The 21,514-nt window shown below is 44.7% G+C and overlaps 2 protein-coding genes across 4 annotated transcripts; both read right to left on the bottom strand.

The window, feature by feature from the left end:
- Nucleotides 1–71: 71 nt before the first annotated feature.
- ccdc28b (coiled-coil domain containing 28B) lies at nucleotides 72–9,837 on the bottom strand. 3 transcript variants are annotated; one of them, XM_088602606.1, is made up of 6 exons: nucleotides 8,866–9,837; nucleotides 6,662–6,852; nucleotides 5,406–5,575; nucleotides 4,594–4,748; nucleotides 3,317–3,339; nucleotides 72–2,886 (listed from the first exon to the last, which is right to left on the bottom strand). In XM_088602606.1, the coding sequence occupies exons 2-6, from the start codon at nucleotides 6,826–6,828 to the stop codon at nucleotides 2,832–2,834; spliced, it is 570 nt and encodes a 189-aa protein (XP_088458732.1). In that variant the 5' UTR covers nucleotides 6,829–6,852; nucleotides 8,866–9,837; the 3' UTR covers nucleotides 72–2,831. The 3 variants fall into 3 exon arrangements, with proteins under 3 accessions (XP_088458732.1, XP_088458730.1, XP_088458731.1); XM_088602604.1 differs by having other exon boundaries at nucleotides 6,662–6,847; XM_088602605.1 differs by having other exon boundaries at nucleotides 6,662–6,828.
- A 126-nt stretch (nucleotides 9,838–9,963) lies between these two features.
- Nucleotides 9,964–20,528, bottom strand: txlna (taxilin alpha). Its single transcript, XM_088602598.1, has 11 exons — nucleotides 20,381–20,528; nucleotides 18,690–18,860; nucleotides 17,381–17,656; nucleotides 17,077–17,168; nucleotides 16,822–16,992; nucleotides 16,158–16,352; nucleotides 15,639–15,758; nucleotides 14,253–14,327; nucleotides 13,626–13,718; nucleotides 13,440–13,535; nucleotides 9,964–12,781 (listed from the first exon to the last, which is right to left on the bottom strand). The coding sequence occupies exons 2-11, from the start codon at nucleotides 18,850–18,852 to the stop codon at nucleotides 12,491–12,493; spliced, it is 1,572 nt and encodes a 523-aa protein (XP_088458724.1). The 5' UTR covers nucleotides 18,853–18,860; nucleotides 20,381–20,528; the 3' UTR covers nucleotides 9,964–12,490.
- Between the last annotated feature and the right edge of the window lie 986 nt (nucleotides 20,529–21,514).

The following is a 21,514-nucleotide window of genomic DNA, read 5'->3' as shown; positions in this document are numbered from 1 at the left end:
TCAGAAACAAAATTAATGCACTTTTCCTACACCAAACATTAGATTCAATGAAAAGAAAGAAAATGTGAATATACCGTTATTTTCTTTATTTCTAAATTAAAGTTAATACAAAATCCATTCAATCTAGAAAATACAGCTTAGTATAACATATATGACCCAAAATGACAATGAATGCCAACAATTAGTGCACAATAATTATGTTTTTCAAATGACTACTGGCAGCAAAATTATGATCAATGCAATTTTATTACAGTAATAACATACAAATGGGCTACTAGAAACCTCAAACATTATATAAGAAATAGATACCTGAAACCTCTTGGCTTGCTGAAGGTTCCCTTGAAAATACCACAAAAACACTTAGCACCTTTGCGGTCTAATTCTGAAGTCTACTCTTAATTTTTCAGCAGACATTAAAACTTCAAAACACCTTTTAACATCCTAGCTGCCTTTATTTACTCGACAAAGCTCAAACTATGGCTATAATCCCATTTAAGATGGCTATCTGCATAACTACTTAATCTTTCCACACGTGAGAATTTCCTTGTCACGGTTAAAAAGTAATGGGATGCCATTGAAGAACTCACAGTTTTTCTTAACTCCAAAAAATCAAAAGGGGGTATTTTCCCGAAATGTTTTAAGTGAAACTAATTTTTATTTAACCTTAAATATTTAAGATTATTTTCTCTTAGTAAATCTGCACTATAAACTTGCAATGGCATTCATAAAATGAGGAGTGGCGTTTGAGCTGAAGCAAAAACAACTTCGTAGATCATTCTGCACAGTAATTTAAGGGATAAATTTAAAATGTTTTCCAGTACATAGAAATATAGTACAGGGCTGCAAATATTTCCCCTTAACAATTTCTACAATTACCACAATCATAAATGAACAGTCATCTTCTGAGGCTTGATGAACATGAGTATAAGGTCTTATTCATTGTCAGTGTGGATTTACTTAGCATATCACATGCATTGAGATGGCTGTTTGAGTATGCTTGTGTTTCATATCTGTAGGTACCCATTTCTGTAGGCTAGTTTTCCAGACTGTATATGGCTACATGTCTGTTTGATAGCATAGAGCTAAATGGAACAATTTTAAATTTATACTGTTTGTGCGGTTGCTACATTTGTGTAATTGCATTCAAATATCAATCAATTTTTAAATAGCACACATTCTATGAATCAACAACAGATCTGCACATGTAATAGGGCTTGTTTGAGCCTCATCACAAGTACAATGCTTGGTGTGAGATGTCTTAGCAGCAAAGTGTCCAGTAAGGAGGAAGGAACAGGCGTTAGATTGTGCAGACAACTTAATTTGGCAGAAGCTGGCCTGAGATCCAGTTCAAGAAAAAGAAAATCAGTTGCCATTCTCTGCTACATTGTGCCTTTGAATAAAGCTCTAAAGATCTGTAGTTATCTGCTCTGGAACTATGTTTGCTGTTGTAATTGCTACATGACAGTACTTTTTAGCACTGTTGTTTTATTGGTGCTCTTGCTATTAAACCAGAATGGCTTTGCAAGTCTCCTTTAATATGACTAAAAATAGCCAGGCGAAATCAATATTGTAGTCCACACAGAAAAGCAGAATGGACACCATATCCAACAGGCCAGGACTGCCATTGTGATCTCCAGCATCAAAGCTTAGCTGCAAAGCTTTTGTAGAGCTGTTGAAAGGCTAATAATCATCATCATCATCATCATCATAGTTACAGTGATGCCCAGAAATAAAAAAGTAGAATATAATTCCTGCTATGCTGGTCAAACATAATTGGCCCATGAAAACGCACTAATCTTCCAGTTCTGGTTTTTCAGACTCTCATTTCCTTTTATGCCCACTGTGCTCTTTAAATTTAGCACCTCAAAATTGTTTTGTGCTTCCAAACAACACGTGCCGTCTCTAGGCCCAATTCAGGCATGCACATCTTCATTTACTCAAATCCTAAACAACAGTTTTGCCGTTTTCAAACAAAAATTTGCATACAACATTTAAAATACATACGTTTATGGAACATTCTCTTTCAAGGTTCAAACACCATTTTAAGAACTCAGTAGGTAAAGATAATCAATTGAAACAGTGTCAACAGCACAGCTCATTTAGTCATGCACCTAATTATTCCAATCAAGTACACAGACAACTACAGATACTGAGTGTCTGCAAAGCAATCCTGGAAAAAAAGTTTCTCTAGCGTAGTGATTAGGTGACCAAACAGTCTCACCCTGCACTAGTTACAAAATCTTAGGTTATGAAGTGACATGGAGTTCATACTTTAAAGAAAAAACTGCCTCTTTTCAGAATGAGCCCTTATTTCTACACTCATTTGCTCCTGAGGAAAAGGAGAAACAGTTGGAAATGGATGGAGATGAGCAGGATGACTAGTGCTGAAGACATCACAGTTGGAAATCACTGACAGAAAGGCAATGGATCACAAACGTCTTTTAAAAAACGTAGGGATAGTAAATAATCACCTGAAGTCTCTCATTGTTTGACAACAGTCACACTGGCAAGATCGTCTTGTGCTTGTGCTCTACTGACTGTAAAAAGCTTAAGTGGGCTGCCTCAAAGTAATTATTTTTAAATCACCCGAAATATGAATAAACTGCGAACTGAACATCTGAACTGTGAAATTTGTATAATGCAAAATACCTCACAGCTTGCTTAGAGTGGATCTGTGCTTGATCGATGACCTGCCCTACACACTCCATTTTATACCTTGCTACAACAGATTGCCATGCTCACACAACGTCCCTTCACACAAGTCACTCTTTTCCCCTTGGAAGTTCCTCTTGCTCCTTTTAGCCCTCAGTCTTCCTCACTGGGGCTCCTCTTCATGAAGCAGGTGTCTTAGGGAGCTCTTGGTTTTCTGCTAAATGTAATTTCTGTCTGTAAACATTTTGGTGAAGGAAAATACAGGGATTTTAAAAGAAAGTACTGAGGAACGTTACCCATTCCAGGAGAGGGTAAGACCAGAGAGTGCTGGAATAAGGAAGCAGAGGTGACCATAAATTCAAGCTGTTCTACTCTAACTACACCACAAAAAGCAAACAGTGCTACAGTGAATAGATATCATTACATACCGGTAATCTGTTTTTTATAAGGAAGTGTTTTGGAAAAATAGCGCCGACGTGCTGACATTATCTTTTGCAATATTTAAATCTGACCACTTTAAAAACAGTATAATAAGAGACCTTTTGAGTTCTACCCAGCTGCTTTGAATTAGTCAAGGTAAAATGAGCTACAGTATATGACAGAGTATGTCAAACCCCGAAGCCACTCAGTGTGGGAAGAGAAAATGTCAGGCTTTGAAGGATACATGGAGTTGCTGAGTTCCTCCAGCTGTAAGAAAAAAACCCACAACGCTGACTGATACACATTACACAACTTAAGACAGTGTCACTACAATATCTCCAAGTACAACACATAATTTAATAAAACACTCGAGTGAATTCTGAAACAATACTGCAGTAGGTGTGATCATCTCCCCCACATAATGTGACTTCTAGGAATATTTAAGACAATGATTCATCTTTTTTGGAACCTCTGCAGAATCCCTTTATAAACCAGGGCTCTGCAGTTACTAGGTATTAATTTCCTGCTCATCTGAGAGAATGGAAATCTTTTCTCTGAAAAGGAGCAGCAGCTTTTTAAAATAAACTTGTCCAAGTTGTGAGCTTCCCTTTTAAAAATAAATCAGTATCAGGCAATTTCAGTCCTTGGAGGTCAAATTATAACTCGTTTTTAATGGAAGACCTAAAAGAACTAATTTTCTGACATTGATAAGAAGGTGACTTCTTTTCCAAGTGACAGTCCTAAATTCGATTCTCTAATGAAAGCAGCGTAAGATTTTAGAGAGCTCAGTCAGCCCAGTATGGGTCTATTGCGCTCAGTGCTCAATCAGTAAATTCCTGAAAAACAGATGATTTCAGGACTGTTGGACTTCAGATCAATTCAAATTTCACAGCATCTCCCAGCTCTTCAGGTGTGAGAGTTTTAAAGAGTGGCAGATGCCTCTTTAATGGGTCTGTTGACATTAAAGTGGCTTTACGTAACCCCTGTACACTACATATTGAAAAGTCCTACTTAAAACATTCATTTTAATCCTTCTAGTTCTCAGCAGGCATTTCTACATAGACGTATCCTTCAATTTCAATAAGGTATGTCTGTGGATAGACTATCACGGCTTTAAAAAGCAAGCCTGATGGGGTATTTCAACCAACTTAAAACTTGACAGGTAAGAACTCATTCTAACCCTATCACAGGGTACCCATAATTCAGTTAAAGATTTCATCATCGGACATGCTGCCAGCTCCACGGCGCTTTACAGGAGAGTTTGCACCGATTGGAGGAGCTGGAGCTGGACTAAGAGTGCAACCTCACAGCAGGCACCATCTTCTGGCCCTCCTCGGAAATGCAGGTGGACCCCAGCCCACCCGTCCCTGGCAGCTCTCAGCCAAACAGACCCGCACTTTGGACAAGCCTGACAATCTTATTCATGACGGTACGCGCCGCGGGAAAGGGGAACAGGAGCGGAAGTCTGGAGCCGACAGCCCCCCAGCGGCATGCCCGTGCCAGACTATCTGGGAAACCTACGTTGCACAGCAGGTGCTCCAGGTTGTGGTCGGAGGCGGATTTCTTCTGGTCCTCTGAGAGCTCCTCCACGTGGCTGTCCAGGCTGAAGTGCAGGCGGGCCAGCTTCTCCTGCATCTCGCGCACGTGCTCCAGCTGCTCGAACGAGCACACCTTCCCTGGGGAAGAGAGAGAGGAGGACTCTGGACACACCTTTCCCAGCCTGGTTTCCGAGGCGATGAGCCGTCAGCCTTAACGCCCACGTGTTTGTACGTGACAGGGCAGGTAACTGGTTCTGAAGGTTGCTGGGTGCACATGATTTAATCCCAGAGGCTCTTTATACGACTTCACTGCACAAATCCATCCATTTTCTAACCACTTCATCCAGCCCAAGGTGGCCTGCAGGGAACGGGCGCCAGGCTGGGTACACCCCGGACGGGCAGACACACACACTCACACCAGTGCCAATTCTCCCCGAAGCCAAATAACCCACCAGCAGTGGGAGGAAACCGGAGCACCCCGCGAAAAAACACACGAACATGGGGAGAACATACACACTCCACGCAGACAGCACCCCAGGGTCCCAGCGCTGTGAGGCGGCAGTAATAACCCCTGCGCCGCCGCGCTGCCCTCATCTCACAGATGATCTGTGTTACGCTGCCTGCCGGACTGGGGGTTTCCTGGATCGGGCCACGTCACTCCTGACTGACGCAGACCGGCTCTCTCCAGGACACAGGGAGACACCACGGGAGGAGATCTGTGAGGCGACGGAAACGCGTCTTTAAAGCGTTCAGGTGCCCGAAGTCACTCCCCCGGCGCCGGCGTGAAGGACTCACCGAAAGCCTGCAGCTTGCCCGAGTGGAAGTCGTTGAGCAGGTTCAGGAGGCCGCCCTCCATCTCGCGCACGTCGGACACGTCAGTGAGGAAGGAGTGCTGCAGGGGGGACGACTGGGCCACTTTACCGGGGCCGGCGGCCGGGGGGGCGCGGGCCTTCTCCCTGTGCGACCTGCAGGGCACAGGGCAGATCTGGAACACAGCTCTCACTGCCGCGAGCTCGGGCCCTGTCGCCGCCCTGTCCCTCGTGCCACGGAGGTTCAGGAGCCTGTCTGCACCAAACCGCCGTTCAAGGCGGGATTCTCCAGAGAACACAGACCCCAAGGTCACAGACGCACGTATTCCACACTGGATTTCTTTGCTAAGTGTCGAGCCATCTCGCCAACAACTTCCTAGGATCATTGATGATTTGATAAGCTTTTAAATTTAGATATTATTTATAGCAGGTGGCTGCGTCAGCATGCGCAGGCTGCAAAGGCACAACTAAAGGTTTATTCCCTGCTGAAAAGAGAAGAAAAGAAACACAATGTTTCTTCGGGTCAACCTGGAGAAGGTGAAGGTGAATAACCCTTTATGATTTATAGTTTAGTTTTCTTCTCTCTTCTTTTTTCAGCATAGAATAAACCCTAACTTGTTTCTGTGCAGCCTACACATGCTGAAATAGCTCCCTACTTGAACTATTTGTAGTTTAGTACTTTTATACCTAAATAACTGCACATCCTTCATTCAGGTACAAGAGATATCTTTCTGCCACTGTTCATACCATAGATGTGGGTGCGTACACAATTTCAATTTTCACACACTACAAATTCGTCTGTGAGGAAAACCTCAAGAGGAATGAGAGGTAGATGCGTTTGAAGTGGTTTTTGAAGATGGAGATATCTGGCTTAACCTACTCAGCCGCAGGGCGAGGGGGGCCCTCATGCAGACCGAGGGGTGAACCAAGAGGGAGCTGTGCGGGGGGAGAAGGAGGGGTGTGCGAGACACGTGAAATTGGTGTATACATAACTAACGGTGTATACATAACTAACGAGAAATCGAGACGTCAGTAACAATTTCAATCTAGAACATTGGGGCGAAGGTGGCTTGGCCGTCATCATCATCATCACCCTCCCGAACTGCAGTCAAGACCTCCCAACTCTAAACTCTGAAATCTCCGGCTGGGTCCAGGCACATCTCCAGCAGTTCCTCCCGCTCTCTCCAAAGGCTCCAGCAGGGCTCAGCACAGCCCCGCGTCCCGGCCGGCCGGCACACTGACCTCTTGAACTTGCCCCGCGGTCTGGGCGAGGGCGGCTGCGGCAGGCCCAGGGAGAAGGTGGCGCTCCTGCTGGCGGGCACGGAGAGCTTGCGGGGGTTGGCAGGAGGCGGCGGGGGGGGCTGCACCAGGGACACCTTGGGGCTCCTCTTCTTCCTCTTGTCCTCCATCTGCGGGCAGAGAGGAGGCCTGCACTGGAGAAGGGGGCTCAGTCACTGCATGGGGGCAGGATCTCGGCTTTGGGGGAGGGCGGGGGCGTGACACGCAAAACAGAAGAAAGGAAACACAACGTTTCGGCTGTGGAGCTGATGGGACGTTGCGTTTCTTTTCCTCCCTTTTCAGCAGGGAATAAACCTTTACTTGTTCCTTTGCAGCCTGCGCATGCTGACGCAGCTGCCCACCTGAACTACTTCAGCCTGTCAACAGGAAGAAACTGGGCAGCGACTGGGATTCGGACCCATGGTCGGCCACACTACCCTCCCAGCAAACTGGGAGGAATACAGTCTTGAAGGAATTTTCCCCCCAGCACACTGTTTACTAAGCCTAGTAAACATCCATCCAGTTTTGAACTGCTTCTCCTGATTCAGGCTTGCGAGCAAGCCAGAGACAGTCCCAGCAAGCAACGGGCGCGAGGCAGGACACACCCTGGAGGGGACGGCAGTCCATCACAGGACACACAGACACATGCTCACTCCCAGAAAGAAGCCAATTAACCCACCAGCATGTAATTGGACTGTGGGAGGGAAACCCACGTAAACGTGCTGAGAACATGCAAACTCCACGCAGACAGCACCCCAGGAAGTGAACCCAGGGCTCCTGCGCTGTGGGGCAGCAATGCTGACCTCTGCGCCACTGTGCTGCCCCATCTAGTACACCCTGGTCAAAAAGAGTGCTGTGGGCACACTTTTTTTCAAGAGTTCAAAGTATATGTTGACCACCAAGTCTTAACACACAAAAACATCAACTTTAGCAGTATAAGGTTTCACCCTCACACTCTTACTTTGTACTTTTCATGATTTGAAGCGCAAAACAAGCATTTTATATGGATAACTGTCTGCATGTGTATTTTATGCCAAGTGCAAGTATTAAATGAGATCATGATGTGCTGATGTTAATGCGGGATATGTCTGCCGGGTCTTTAGCTGTACGGAAGATTGTGACGGTGTCACCGAGTTCAAATAATAAGCTCTATTATTATGTTCATAAAAAATCTTCTGATCTCCTCAAACGACTTGCGAATCAAAGGAAAGTTAATTTTTAAAAATCATATGGCCCTAACCCTAACAATATACTTTTGATTAATGTATCTCCTGATTTTTAAATTGAAATAATATAAGCAGTGTTGGAGATTATAAACGATACCTCGCATGGAGCCTGTAGCTCTAAAGGGTAAAAACAGATTTGGTCTATATAAGCAAAACCTAAAAACAACACGAGCAGTCGCTTCAGTAAACCGATGTTGAAACCTGAGCAGAACTACATTTTAAACCTCAAATATAGTCGAGATCGGGCCTCAGATCTGTCCCTTTAAGCATGGTGCACAGTCTGGTTTCTCTCCGATTCAATTCACTAACAATGAACCTGATTCGTATGTGGGCCAATTGTGTGGAGTGAAATCAAAACACATTAAAAGCGTCACTTTTACGACCAATTAACACTCACAATTTACAGTTTACAATTTACAGCTCCTTCATATTACAATAGGAATGAATATTCTACCCGTGTGTTAATGAAAAAACGATTTTCAATAACAATAAGCACCACTGCATGCCTTTCTGAATTATAAAAAACAGTTTATTTTACAATAGCAATGGCAGTCGACCACATTTCCATTATTTTTATGCTCGTAAAATGTATTTCCTCACAAAGACCTCAGAAATTACGAAAATAATAACCGCAGCGTGTAAAGCTATTTATAGCTGCATAATTCCTTTGAGCACTATCAATATTGAGGCTTTAAACTAAGAAAAAGGTTATCTGGACTATCCCTTTAGCTGAAATGAGAAATTGGGATTCATAAAATGCAACATTTTAAGAAACTGAACCACTCAAATGTGCAAATCAGTCTGGTACCGTCTGGATGTTACTGAAGTTGCGTAAATAATGATGATGATAACACGCTCTGAAAGACCGCCAGCAAAGCTAAGCTGTCCGGTCACATCAGACAAATTCTCCCAAGCAGCGGACGGAAATGCTTCGCTCCTTACCGTAAAGACGGGCGCAGGAATAAAACCAGGAAACTGAGGCGGTCTCGCTCGGACGAGGCTTTCTATAATCTGACGTTAGAGTCTGAAATTCCGACCCCAATTCAACGCGCAATTTGCGGACACGCCGAGCCGCTCATTCGGATCTGAGCCCGAACAAAACCCCAGCGCCCGGCGTCAGGGAAAGGTCTCGTTTGCATTTAAAGAGACAACGCACCGCGTCTCCTTCCCCGCGTCGCCACCTTCAAATCCCCAGAATAAAGCAGAACAAACGCGTCTGAGTTCACATCTCCGCGGAGGAGCCGCGGTGAACACGTTTCTGATCAATAATGAGAGAAATCCCAATTGAACTAGATCGAAAGATTAAGTTGCACGGAGAGAGAGAGAGAGTTTTCCCCGGAGAGCCCTCAGGGAGAAAAGCAGAATCAAAATAACCCGTGCCCCCGGACAGCATGTAATCCAGTTCCACGGCCTCTTTCGAAAGTGCCTTTAGGAATAAAGGCCTGTGAGAAACGCAGTCGAGCATTCCTGTGCCCGGAGGAGAAAAAAACCCCGAATCTCGACGGATGTACAGCTACACAGCGGGACCTCTTCTTTTTATGCAGGCTGGCGGTGCCCCAGCAGGCGTGTGCCAAGCGCAGCCTCGTCGCCTGGCACCGCGGAAGGCACACGCCGGGTGAATGCAGATGAAGCTGACGCTTCTCCCGGCGGAGCGGTTTGGGGAGGTTTGCAGGTGAAAACGGAGGAAAAACGTTGACACACCCCTGGCACCTTGTTTTTCCGCTCTTCTTGGCTTATAAGCAATCCGCGCATCTTCTATTACGGCGGCGCACAGTCAAAGGCAGTCTTCTGTACCCAATGATCCCCGACTGAAGAAATAACCCTGGGATCATTCTTCCATACTGAAGAAGCAGCACCGAAGTGTCCCGACTTCAAAGTCGTTCTTTTCTCGTCTTCCATAGTTAAACCCTTTCCACAGGATGCACCCCTTGCACAGAGGAATGAGCGTGAAGATCCTTTCTTGAACACACCCCATGGGTATACCTCGCGTACTGTAGGATACGCGCACGGACAGAAAACCGGGACAGCGTGACCAAGATGTTTACTTGATTAACTTCTTTTCCTTTATTACTAAATAAATGTTTACAGACAGTATGAAAATGACCAAGGAGTAACATGTAACACACAAAAACAATTTTACAAAGTGTGTGTGTGTGTAATGCGATCTTTGGTACCTGATTTAAGCAAAATTAGACGTGCTAACCCTATAAGTACGATAAACAGTAAAGAAAAAAACATTCCATAATACAGTACAATGACAGTGACACACATTCAAAGGCGTGTTGCCCATGTGTAAAGACCTGCTTTTTAAGATTCTGCAGCATATACTGTGGATGTGGAAGGCTTAACTCATAGTAAAGAAGATTCAAGTTGCCTGTAACCAGTTAAAGCCCTTACAACTTTCCACCCAGGCACAACCGAAAAAAAAAAACATCACACAGATGGGGGAATATTGTTTTTTTAACAAGAGCATTGTGACCCATCGGGTATTTTTTAATTACCGTGTAAAATCTTAGTGTCTCATTCTGAAAAATACCCGAGCAGTGCACTACATTCCTATGACCTTGTCATCAGATGATCATGACAGAACATGGGCTTATGTCAAAGATCTCCACTGAACTGGTCTTGTTCCATGGAATGTCTTAGCTCTTAGGACTGACCAGCTTATGAGGCAGAATTTGTCTGCTTCACTATGACTTCTCTCTTAGGAATAAAATCAAAGCGAAGAAAGATTCTAGCTCCATAGTCCAGCCCAAACATTTGTGTAAATCTGGTTACCTGCACTCGAACCTGTTACTTAACATTCACGATGGACGCGAGTCGTGTATTTTCCAATTAACAATCTGCAGATCACAAAACAATCACAACTAAATTAAAGGAAACTTTCTATCAATTCCGTGGAGTCTGTGCATTTTTTAGAGTGATTCAGATGAACTGCTGTTAAAGGATTTGAGTAAGTAGGGAACCTTTGTTACAACACAAGCGCTGTGTAAAAGAAGTGTGAACTTAGTTAAATGCTTTGCATTACTCATTGCAAAGAGAGATGGCGATTGCATAGTAAAACCAGGAACGGTCTGTGTTTCTCTTCCTTTTTATTGTGTCCAACCTGAAACGTGAGTCTTAACAAAAAGAGTACAAAATTTGAGAAAAGGTAAAGATTAGCAGGGGCAGATCTTATTATCTATCTGCTTGGGTCAGCATGGCATGAAAACGATATAACCAAAGGTTAACAATTCTCCTTCCTGGCACACCTTGTTAACATTTTCTGCAATCAAGGAAAATGATTAAAAACAAGGAGTTCCACATTTAAGATTAGCCAATGAACATTCAAGAAGTGGCCTGAGCAGTGATAGTTAGTTACTGTCATTCACAAGCATCTGTGACTCCCCCAAAGCCCCATAGAACCATTTAGAGCAAGTCAGTTAAAAACACTGGAATTGTGAACTTGTTAAACCTAATAGTTTCACTGCTTCTTCCTGCAGGAGTTTTTCCTAAAAGCTCTAAACTCTTTATTTGAACTATAAAAATTAGTTTCTATTCTGTCTTGCTACTCTGGAATGTTGCTAATGTTCTTCTGAAACAGTAGTGGGAGTACACCAAAAAGTATACCACAATTTTAAAGGTAGTAATACATATTCCAAAACTCTACTGAAATCATATAAATAATATTAATAAGGATAATCCCCACGAGATCTTCATGAATGCGACTGCAGTGTTGTTCCAGAAGTAAAACTAGTCTTACGAAAGGGGACATTCTGAAAACACAGCTGAAGCCCAGGGCCAGGAGCTGTGCGGGGCTGATTATATGAAAAACCTAAGTGTTTTTAAAAACAAAAAGTAAAAAACAGAATGGTCTTTTTAAAGTCTGTGATATTATTTCACACGTTTCAATGATATGCTGATAGTTCCCTGAATCTGAAAATCCTCACCGAGTTTCAAGAACTGTTGAAGTCCCTCAAGAACCCTGACTTATCGAGGTTATGGGTCCTGCCCCAGAGATATCTGTGATTCTTTGTAAAAAAGAAAAACTTCCATTAAACCCCAAACCACACCATGCACCTTTGAGGAAACACATTAAGGCAGAAGATTTATAGTTCTGACTGTAGCACTCAGGGTGCCTTCAGCTGGCGTGCTGAGCTAATGTCGTCAGGTATCTGAGAACACTTTGCTGAAGCCCAAGATTTGCTTAAACTAAAATGACAAAGACCATGAAGAGATGCATTTGGAGCAGGAAGGCATTCTGTTCCTAATAAGGGGAAAACGTTAGCGCTGGAGCAACAGGAACGTGATGGAAAACCTCACTGCAAAGGCGTGTTAAATGCTATGCTCCATGTTTCTTTTTTTACAAAGGCAGCATTGTTACCCAATGTTTGTGTCTGCAAGGAATGTGTGTATACAGTATGCACTATATATATAAAAAATAGTAATAATTTTTTGTGAAGGAATAATCTTTCCTGGCCAGATAAGGTACGAGCCTCAAAGATTAGTATCACCCAAAACAAAATTGCACAAATACTAGACCAGGAAATGCATTCAGTGGGAAACCCGAGAGTGCAGCAGTGTGGGGCTATGCCTGGGAGGCCTGTGCGTTTGACTCCACGGCTGTGTCTGCAGTGCACTGACAGGGATCGGAGCAGGCCTGCGCGCGGTCTGGAGGAGTCCCTGGGTCAGGGATGTCCGGGAAGTCTCCGCTACCTTCGTCGCAGTCCGCCGCCGGCGCGGGCGCCTCCCCCTGCTGGCTCAGGCTCTGCACCTTCCTGCTCAGCTCATTGCGCTCGATCTGCAGGGCTCGGCACAGCTTCTCCAGGCGCTGCACTTTCACCTGCAGGCTCTCGAACTCTTTGTCCCGCAGAGTTTTCTGAAGGGGAGCGAAAACGTCTGTCACAGCGCGGCTCAGAAGGAATTGTCCTCAGACACAAACTGAAGTGTTGCACAAAAGCAACACTGTACCGCAATTTTTGCTCTTCAGAGCAAGGACAGTAGCTTCACGTTTCCGACGCATACAATACTAGCAACAAGTATAGCACTGAAACAGCCGCTCTTGGTGGCCGATGTGATTCACACCCATTTTCCACTGCTCCAGTGAGAACACTCCTAACAGACTCAATTGTTCCTCTAGCCCCTGCATGGAAAGGATTAAAAATGCAAGTGCCCAGTATAATTCCTATTTCTAGTTGCTATACCTAATTTTATAGTGGAATATTGTCATTCATTAGGACTTCAGTTATTTTTGAATGTTTAGGTATTTTAAAAGTCTGTAGGAGTGAAACAGACATCACGGTGGTGCTGCAGTTAACGTTACTGCCTCACAGCTCTTGAGTCTCAGGTTTGATGGGCATGGTGGGCATGGGTGGACATGGACATGCGTGTTCTTCCCTGTAGTCATGTGGGTCTTTGCCAGGTGGTCTGGTTTCCTCCCATAATTCAAAGACACAGTATATGTTAAACACCAATTCTTGTCAAATGAAGAAAATAAACCTGCTTAATAAAATTTCAGCCCAGTACTTCACATTTACCTCCTCAGCCATCTCCAGCAGGGCCTTGTTGCTGCTCTCCCATCGGGAGCGGTACATGGTGGTCTCTTTCTCCAGCTTCTTTATCTTCTTCGTCATCTAAAAGGAGGTGAGCAGATAGCAACAGATTAGGTTTGCTGGCAGAGTTGACATTTTATTCTTTTTAAAAAAATACCCCAACAAAAGTACCTTTTCCATCTCTTGCTTAAATGTTGTGAACACTTCGTTGCTTTTAGAGAGCGTGTTTTGGAACTCTTCAAATTTCTCAGTGTACAGTGACAACTGTGGAATGACAGGAAGGAAAAAAATAGTAAGCATGCTTTCAACACATAGCACGTGAATAGAAAAACGGCTTAAAAAAGTCTAACAGCTCAGTTCAGTATGGAACCTACAGAATGTTGGTAACTTGGCAAATGCATATTATACACCTTTAACACAACTGTCATCCTTTGTTTTTCAAGAACACCCATAAGTTTTAATGACCTGTTCCTTAAGTTAATAATAATCATTCCCCTTGTATATCACCTTTCTGGACACTCCACTCAAGGTGCTTTACAGTAATGGGGACTCTCCTCCACCACCACCAGTGTGCAGCCCCACCTGATGATGCACCAGTCTGCCCACCAAACACCAGCTCTCAGTGGGGAGGAGAACAGAGCGATGAGGCAAATTCAGAGATGGGGAATGTTAGCCATGATTGCTAAAGGCCAGGGGGAGAATTTGGCCAGGACACTGGGGAAACACCCTGGAATTTTTAACAACCACAGAGAGTCAGGACCTTGGTTTTACATCTCATCCAAAAGACAGCAAAGTTACCTGTTGCTTAAGGTGAACCTCTTGTTGCTTCATCAGTTCACACATCCTCTGGGACTCCACTGCCTCTTTCAGAAGCTGGGAAAAACCCAAAACATGGAGGCATGTTACAACACAGGAAAAATGCTCTAACAAAGCAAGTAATCTACCGATACAGCACAACTATGGAGTTACAAACAACTTGATACTGTAACAGGGCGGTGCAGTGGCACTGTGGCTAAGGATCTGCGCCTGTGGCTGGAAGGTTTCCGGTTCATATCCCATGGCCGGCAGAGGAATCCTACTCCGTTGGGCCCCTGAGCAAGACCCTTAACTCCAACTGTTCCAGGGGTGCTGTATAAATGGCTCTGACCCCATGTCTGTGTGCCTCATGGACAGCAAGTTGGGGTATGCAAAAAGAAATTCCTAATACAAGAAATTGTATATGGCCAATAAAGTTATCCTATCCTATCTACCTCATAACGGAGGTTGTTCTTACATTGTTTTCAGAAAAACACTGTTGTTGTGCTTTCACAAATCTTTTTTAACCGATAACTGACAACTCTCATTATCACGGACTGAAAAGATTTACATCTTTATTATGCAGTAGAAATTGCTTAACCTAACCACAGAACAGATCCATCTTTCTTAGCTTGTCAGATTATGTTACTAATTCTCCCCTTAATTGTTCGTACAGAAGTTTATTTATAATGAACGTGTAGTCTACACCAGCGGTATGTCTATTTCAAGGCCTCCTCCTTTTCTGAAATACGTTTTTCTTTCACTGTGCTATCTTAGTATTTTGTTATCCATGAAAAAAACCCACTGTTTGACACTATTGCCAAACTTTCTTACAAAAAAATCTGGTTCAATACAATGCACTAAACCTTAAGAACAAAGAATCCAGCCTCTCATAACTTTGTTTTTTTTTTCCACTACTGTCAGTTTATATAGTTCAGGCTTTAAGTGCACGATGCACTTGTCTACATGGTTTCTTTCTTTCAATAAAGTTTTTACTTTATGACAAAACCTTCAAGGTCTTAATCCTAACATTTTACAGTCTTGGTACTTTTTTTTTTATCAACAGCCTAGAAGTCCTTAATTATAATGCCTTCTGGCATTAATCTGGCAAGAAAACGTAACAAGCCAATCAAGAAGAGTGTATAGTGCTTCACGCATACTGTGAATACCACTCATCTGAAATGAGCATCAAGCCCCATTGGAACTGTCTATGGTATTTCTACATTTTCTTAGTTTTACTAGTTGCCTGTGTTACTCTTATCTTGCAATGCCTTGGTCTCCTACAGTTTTGCATCATGGTAGAACAATTTTGAGTCCTGCTTCACAAAACGATCTCCTTTCAGTGTTTTGTGAGCCCCGAGAGGTCTGACCGAGGGGGAGAGCCCTTACAAAATCCTTCTCTCTCTGATGCCTGTCCTCGGACTCCTTCAGGAGCTCCTGCGCTTGCTGCAGTTTGGCATCAACCAGCTGCTGCTGCAGGTCCTTGTGCTTGAACACCTTGTCGATGTGCTGCAAGACAGACAAGCAAGCTACAGTACACTCAGGATACACCAAACAAACCCCGCCTACAACGTGCACAAGTCAGAGCCTATTCACATCGCTAGGTAGGAATATACCTACATACCTGGGATCCGCAGATAACCCTTTGCACAGTGGAATTTCACAGACAGCAGTGTTACTCAAGACTTTAACCCGAGACACATTGCAATATGGCACACTAACATTAGATGGAAAGCAATCTCATACTGGACATTGAGAAACCAGATACTTGCATGTTATTTCTCTGTTTTTGATGAGATCGATTAGTTGACAACCCTAAATGGTTTTGCAGAAGGCCATTTCTAAAGCAGTCTTCACTTGCACCGCGACAGCGATCCTGGGAGACGGCGCCATGGCGTTCATGCCCACCTCCTCCCGCAGCTCGTACTGCTCGATCAGCTTCTTCAGCTTCTCGGCCAGCTCCATGTTCTCCTGCCGCAGGCTGGCGTTGCGCTCGTTGTGCTGCTCCATCTGCACCTGGATGTCGTTCAGGGTCACCTGGAAGTGCGAGGTCACCTCCTTCCTCTTCTCCTCCTCCACGCGGGCGCGCTGCATCCCATCCTCCTGCAGGAGGGGACCGGGAATTAAATCACAATCCGAAGCCTCACTGGCAGACTCCAACCACACATAAGGGCACAGCCTTGGGATCCCGCCGAGGAACATTCCGATGCTTTTATTCCGAGTTCACATTTTTACCTTTACATGGCACAAAATAACAGGCACCAATCACGCCCCTATTGGCCTTTGTCTCTTCACAACATGAATCTTTAGGGTTTTTTTTAATCATCAGCATTATATGCCACCCTTTACAATAAACACGATGCAGATCTTCTGCAATAAGAGTCTCTTTTAGTACAGATTCACATTTTCCTGATAAAGGTCCATCGAAAAGCAAGACAAACAGCAAAGAAGGATCTAGAATAACATTAGTGAGGACGAGGACTGATGTGGCGACCAAAGACTGGGCTGAGGCCTAGGACTCTCTGCTCTGTCTGGAGCAGCAGCGGGCGTAGCGAGGACAGTGGCAGCTCACCTTCAGTGTGCGGTTGTGCCTCTGCAGCTCCCGGCACAGGCTCTCCAGTTTGCTGCGGGCCAGGATGGCTTTGCTGTGCTCGTTCCTCAGGTGGTCCTTCTCCTGGATCAGCTGGGTTTGCTTCTTCTGCAGCGCTCTCATCTGCTTCTGCGAGTTCCTGTGTTCTTCCAGCTAGAAGAGGAAGAACGACCTATGAGCACTTGGAAAAAATCTCACCCCTTGAGTCCTTACACCTCTCGGGTTCACGACACTCACCAGCTCGGCATATTTCTTGCAGAGCGCAGCCAGTTTCTCCTCTGGGGTGCTGAGGGTGTTCAGGGTCTGCATCAGCAGCGTGATCTCCTTTCCTGAAGGACAAAGGAAGTGCACAACTTGAGCAGGACCACTGACATTACTGAAGACAGGCGGGTGGTCATGTAGGTTCCAAACCCCACGTGCTGGACAATGTCTCGTCTTTGTTGCCCCCAGTTCAATCTAAACTATTTCAACTGAGTCTAAAGCCGCAGGAGAACTGCTCCACTGCTCCAAAGTGCAGTGACCAGCGAGTGAAAAGTCTTACCGAGGCCCTTAACCTTTTTCTTCTCCTGCGGTTTCTTCTGGTCTTTGTCGGCGACGTCCCCGTTGAGCTTGGGCTCCTCCGTCTTGCCGTCTTCCTTCTCCGCCAGGCCGTTGACCACCAGGCAGTCCAAGTCGGGCTCGCCATTGCGGGGCGACTCGCTCCTGCCCTCTGCTGGCTCCGGCGGCGCCCCGTCCTCCCCGCTGTCCTCCTGGCAGTACGTGTTCAGGATGTCCTCCAGCTGCCGGCTCAGCTCCTCCGACATGTCGCGGGACACCGCTGTGGAGGGCGGGACGCGCACCGTCAGCGCGGCGCCGACACCAGTAACGGGGAGTAACGTCTGCAACTACTGAGGCAGACACTCTCGTCTAAGCCGCTCAAGCTAACCTCACTTAGAGACACGGTCTAACAGTTCTAGGTTTCAGATCGAAATTTTTTAAGATGCTACATTTGTATCCAACGGACATTTGCAGGTCCCATCAGGACACAGGAGAGCATGGAAGGAGTGTAAGCACTCTGAATGGTGGCACGTCTAAGTAACGCTGGCACATAAAAAGATAGAAGCATCATCACCTTAAGACCTGAGGAATAAGGGTTTAATTGGAATAATAACTCTTCTAATAGTTCACCAACCACAAGGGATCCTAAGGCTGTTCATGACAAAGAAATCTAAAATAACAGCTACATTGTGGTCCCCTCTAACAGGGACTGGAGAGCTCTTTCCAGAGAATGTCAAGCCTTTCACCAGTGGGGCCTTTAAGTCATCTTTGACCTTCAGGACAAGAAGCAAACATCACATATGGACATTCTGGATTGTCATTTCATCCGTTTCCTAGTGCCTCGGCAAGGTTTTGATATTTGTTCCCTGCTGGGGAGCTGCAATAATCTAAGGACACTGCATTCGTAAAGCCTGCGATTTGACGAGATGTGCAATGAAAAACATCTTTTACCTATCGCCGGAATAAAAAAATAGATTAATGCTTACTGGTGATTGAAGATGTTTAAAGCCCCCATCAGTTTGCTATTTCTGGTAGCTCCAACGCAAGCCTGGACTGCAATCATGTGAGCTACCCTAGCAGGGACCAAACCTATCCCCCCACTGGCTGTTAGACTGTCTCCACTTTATTCAACTTCAATTTCTTCTGTCCTGAACTTCAGCCAAGACCAGGACTAGCTGCTTAAATGGTTTCCCACAAGACTAAGAGGTTGGGGTGGTAGGTTCTGTCAGAAGACATGCAGTGCGAAGTAGTGTATGATCTCCGGGTTATTTCTCTGCAGCGCTCCACAGATGCGAGAGCAGATTCCGACTTACCCCCATTCTTGGCCTGCGTCTCCGGAGGCGGAGTGTCAGGCTGCTGGTTGTCCGCAGACTCCTGGCTGCCAGCGCGCTCCAGAGCCGCCTCTTCCCCTTCTCCGGGCTGAGCCCCACTGCCTCCGCACAGCTGCTCGGGCCCTTCACTGTCCTGCTTCTTCATCACGGCGGCTGCCAAGAGGAAGGGCAAGGCATGATGGCTGGAGCTCTGCAGTGGCCGCCGTTTTCACTAGACGCTGCTGTTGCTGCGGTTACACTGCAACTGAGGTCGTGATGATCACTACCCATGCCTGACAGTGACCTCTAAAAAGCCAGCCATTCCAATGGCTTACACGTCATGTATGCAAGGGATTACCTTTTCAATTTTTAATTTCAAGGAAAAGGCTCAGGCGCAGTGGTTAGTGCTACTGCCTCGCAATGCTGGGGCCCTGGGCCCAGTTCTGGACCTGAGCTGCTATGTTCACGGAGTTTGTACGTTCTCCCTGTGTTTGTGTGGGCTTCCTCCCAAAGTCCAAAGACATGCTGGCGGGGTAACTGGGCTCTGGGAAAACTGGCCCAGATGTGAGTGTGTGCGTTGGTATCCCGCGACCCTGCACTGGTTAAAACGGTCAGAAAAAAACATGGATGGATTTCTAAGACAACATTTCCTCCTCTCAGAGCAGAAGAGAAAGAACGACGAAGAAATCGTGAAACAGACACAGAGCTTCTTCTGAGCGCGCACCCCTGCTCCCTTCGACACCCTTCAGGCGACAGGCACACGTATCCTGTCATGAGCTACGAACCCTATTAAGAAATTCATTTCTCTTGCGTGATTTTACATCATTCCAGGGGAAGGATCACGTTTAGAAATGCGCACACATTTCCTGGATTTCGCAGAACCAAACCAAGATGAAGCCAAACGTGAGAAACAGGAGACAGTGCAACAACTGACTCGGTCTGTTACTTCAGTGACACGTTTCCCACGATTAGCCGTTTCTTTGAAGCCACTTACACCGATTTCAAAACCAGCCTCTACAATATTATTCCGGATCAAGGCTCCAACAGGACTGCAGTAAGACCCCGATACGCCTGCGTACCTACACTAAAATTGACATGAGATTCCGTTGTGACAACGTTATTTTTTGTTTTGGAAAACACTGAACTTCAGTGGCTCCAACCGCCTGAAGCCAGCGCTACGACACTTAAGTGTCTTATTAGTATCGGACATTGTTTTATTTTCGCTTCGTGTATCAATCCAAAGTTTCTGTTAACCCCTCAACAAATACAATCATTACTTTAAAACATGCGTAGGGTTGTCCATGATAACGCATTTGAATAGCATCACGTAGGTGGGACAACACGATTAAAAAAGGCAAATCAAGTTACATTTGGCCGACTGTAATAGACAGTCCCCTTTAAAACCAACAGTGATACAAAACTAGTAACAGACTTTCTTAAGCAAAAAAAGGGGTGAGCTAAACTTAAATCTCTTTAGAATATAATCGAACAAAAAATCCATGTGGATCACAGCTAACGACAAAAGTCACTACGATATCAGCAAAATAGGATTACTGAAAAGAACCGAATAATTCTTCATCACGTTCACTAGCTACTCACAACTTCACGTTATCGCCTATACATACAAAACACAGTTTCGTAATTCCAGTCTTGCTAAACAAAAATAGGCATTTTGTTATTTCTACGACACTTACCACTGAAATAATATCTGTATCGTCTCAAACGAGCAAATAAAACACTTCAACACTCTGCTTTCCTGCCAACTGACACACCGGAAATACCGGTGAATTGGTACATTCTGATTGGCGCCGCCATAAGCGGATGTGCAAGATAAAAGGAAAAGACGTTGGGGGAAAGTTGGAGAGGGTGGGCCGGAGTTTCGCAATGCTTCATGGTCGATGTAGTTTCTTCCTGCTTTTAGAGGACTTCAATCACCACAATGCGTTTGGAAAAATAAACTTTCTGTTTCCCATAACCGTGACACAAAAAGCTGTTGGTAAAAAGCGAAACTTACTCAGATAAAACAATTATGGCACTCCTAAAGCTAACAAATTCGCCCCCGGACACAAAAGACAATTCTAAATTATTGTCCAGATCTAAATAAATAATGATAACCGCTCATACTCTATTATTGGCACCTGTTAAGGTCTGTGATATATTTTATGATTTGAGCATAATACTTTAAGCAGTGATACCAGCGTGTAATGTTAAAATAAACCTTTAAGGTAGTGGTAGTATATAGCCATAAATGAAACTTTTTTTTTACTACTTTAGGTAGGGTTTCCATTTGAACGTTCAAAAGAGAGGCCACTCTGTCGACGGATGACAGTGGTATTTGTAGCAGGGTCTATTAAAGTATCTAAGGAAAAAAATCTGTTTTGAAAATTCCTCCTGGACAGAGAATTAAGAACTACAGGAGTGGACACGTCTGGAAAAAGACGTCTGTATGGTAACCCCACTTCATGGGAATCCTAACAAAATAATACATTTTATACATGTACATGTATTATTATACAATAATACGTGTTTTTTCACACATTTGAAAATTTCCAATGGTTCTCTGCAGCCTTGAAGAGTTTTTTTTTCCTGCTTTCTGATGTATTTACACTTGGATTTTATATTTATCTATTTTTTTTAACAGCTTTATCCAGTGCTTGGTCACGGAGAAGCCAGAGCCTATCCTGACAAGTGCCTGGGGTCCAAGCAGAGTATTCCGTAGGTGGGACACCAGTCCCTGGCAGGGCACACACACACAGTCACACTCACGGCAGGGCCAACTTTCCCAGAGGTCAGTCAACTTACCAGTATGTGTTTGACTGCAGTAGATT

This window comes from Lepisosteus platostomus, chromosome 13 (assembly GCF_059453375.1).
Source record: "Lepisosteus platostomus isolate fLepPlt1 chromosome 13, fLepPlt1.hap1, whole genome shotgun sequence".
Classification (NCBI taxonomy): domain Eukaryota; kingdom Metazoa; phylum Chordata; class Actinopteri; order Semionotiformes; family Lepisosteidae; genus Lepisosteus; species Lepisosteus platostomus.
The sequence above is the reverse complement of the archived record's forward strand: the minus strand, read 5'-3'. Positions and strand labels throughout refer to the sequence as shown.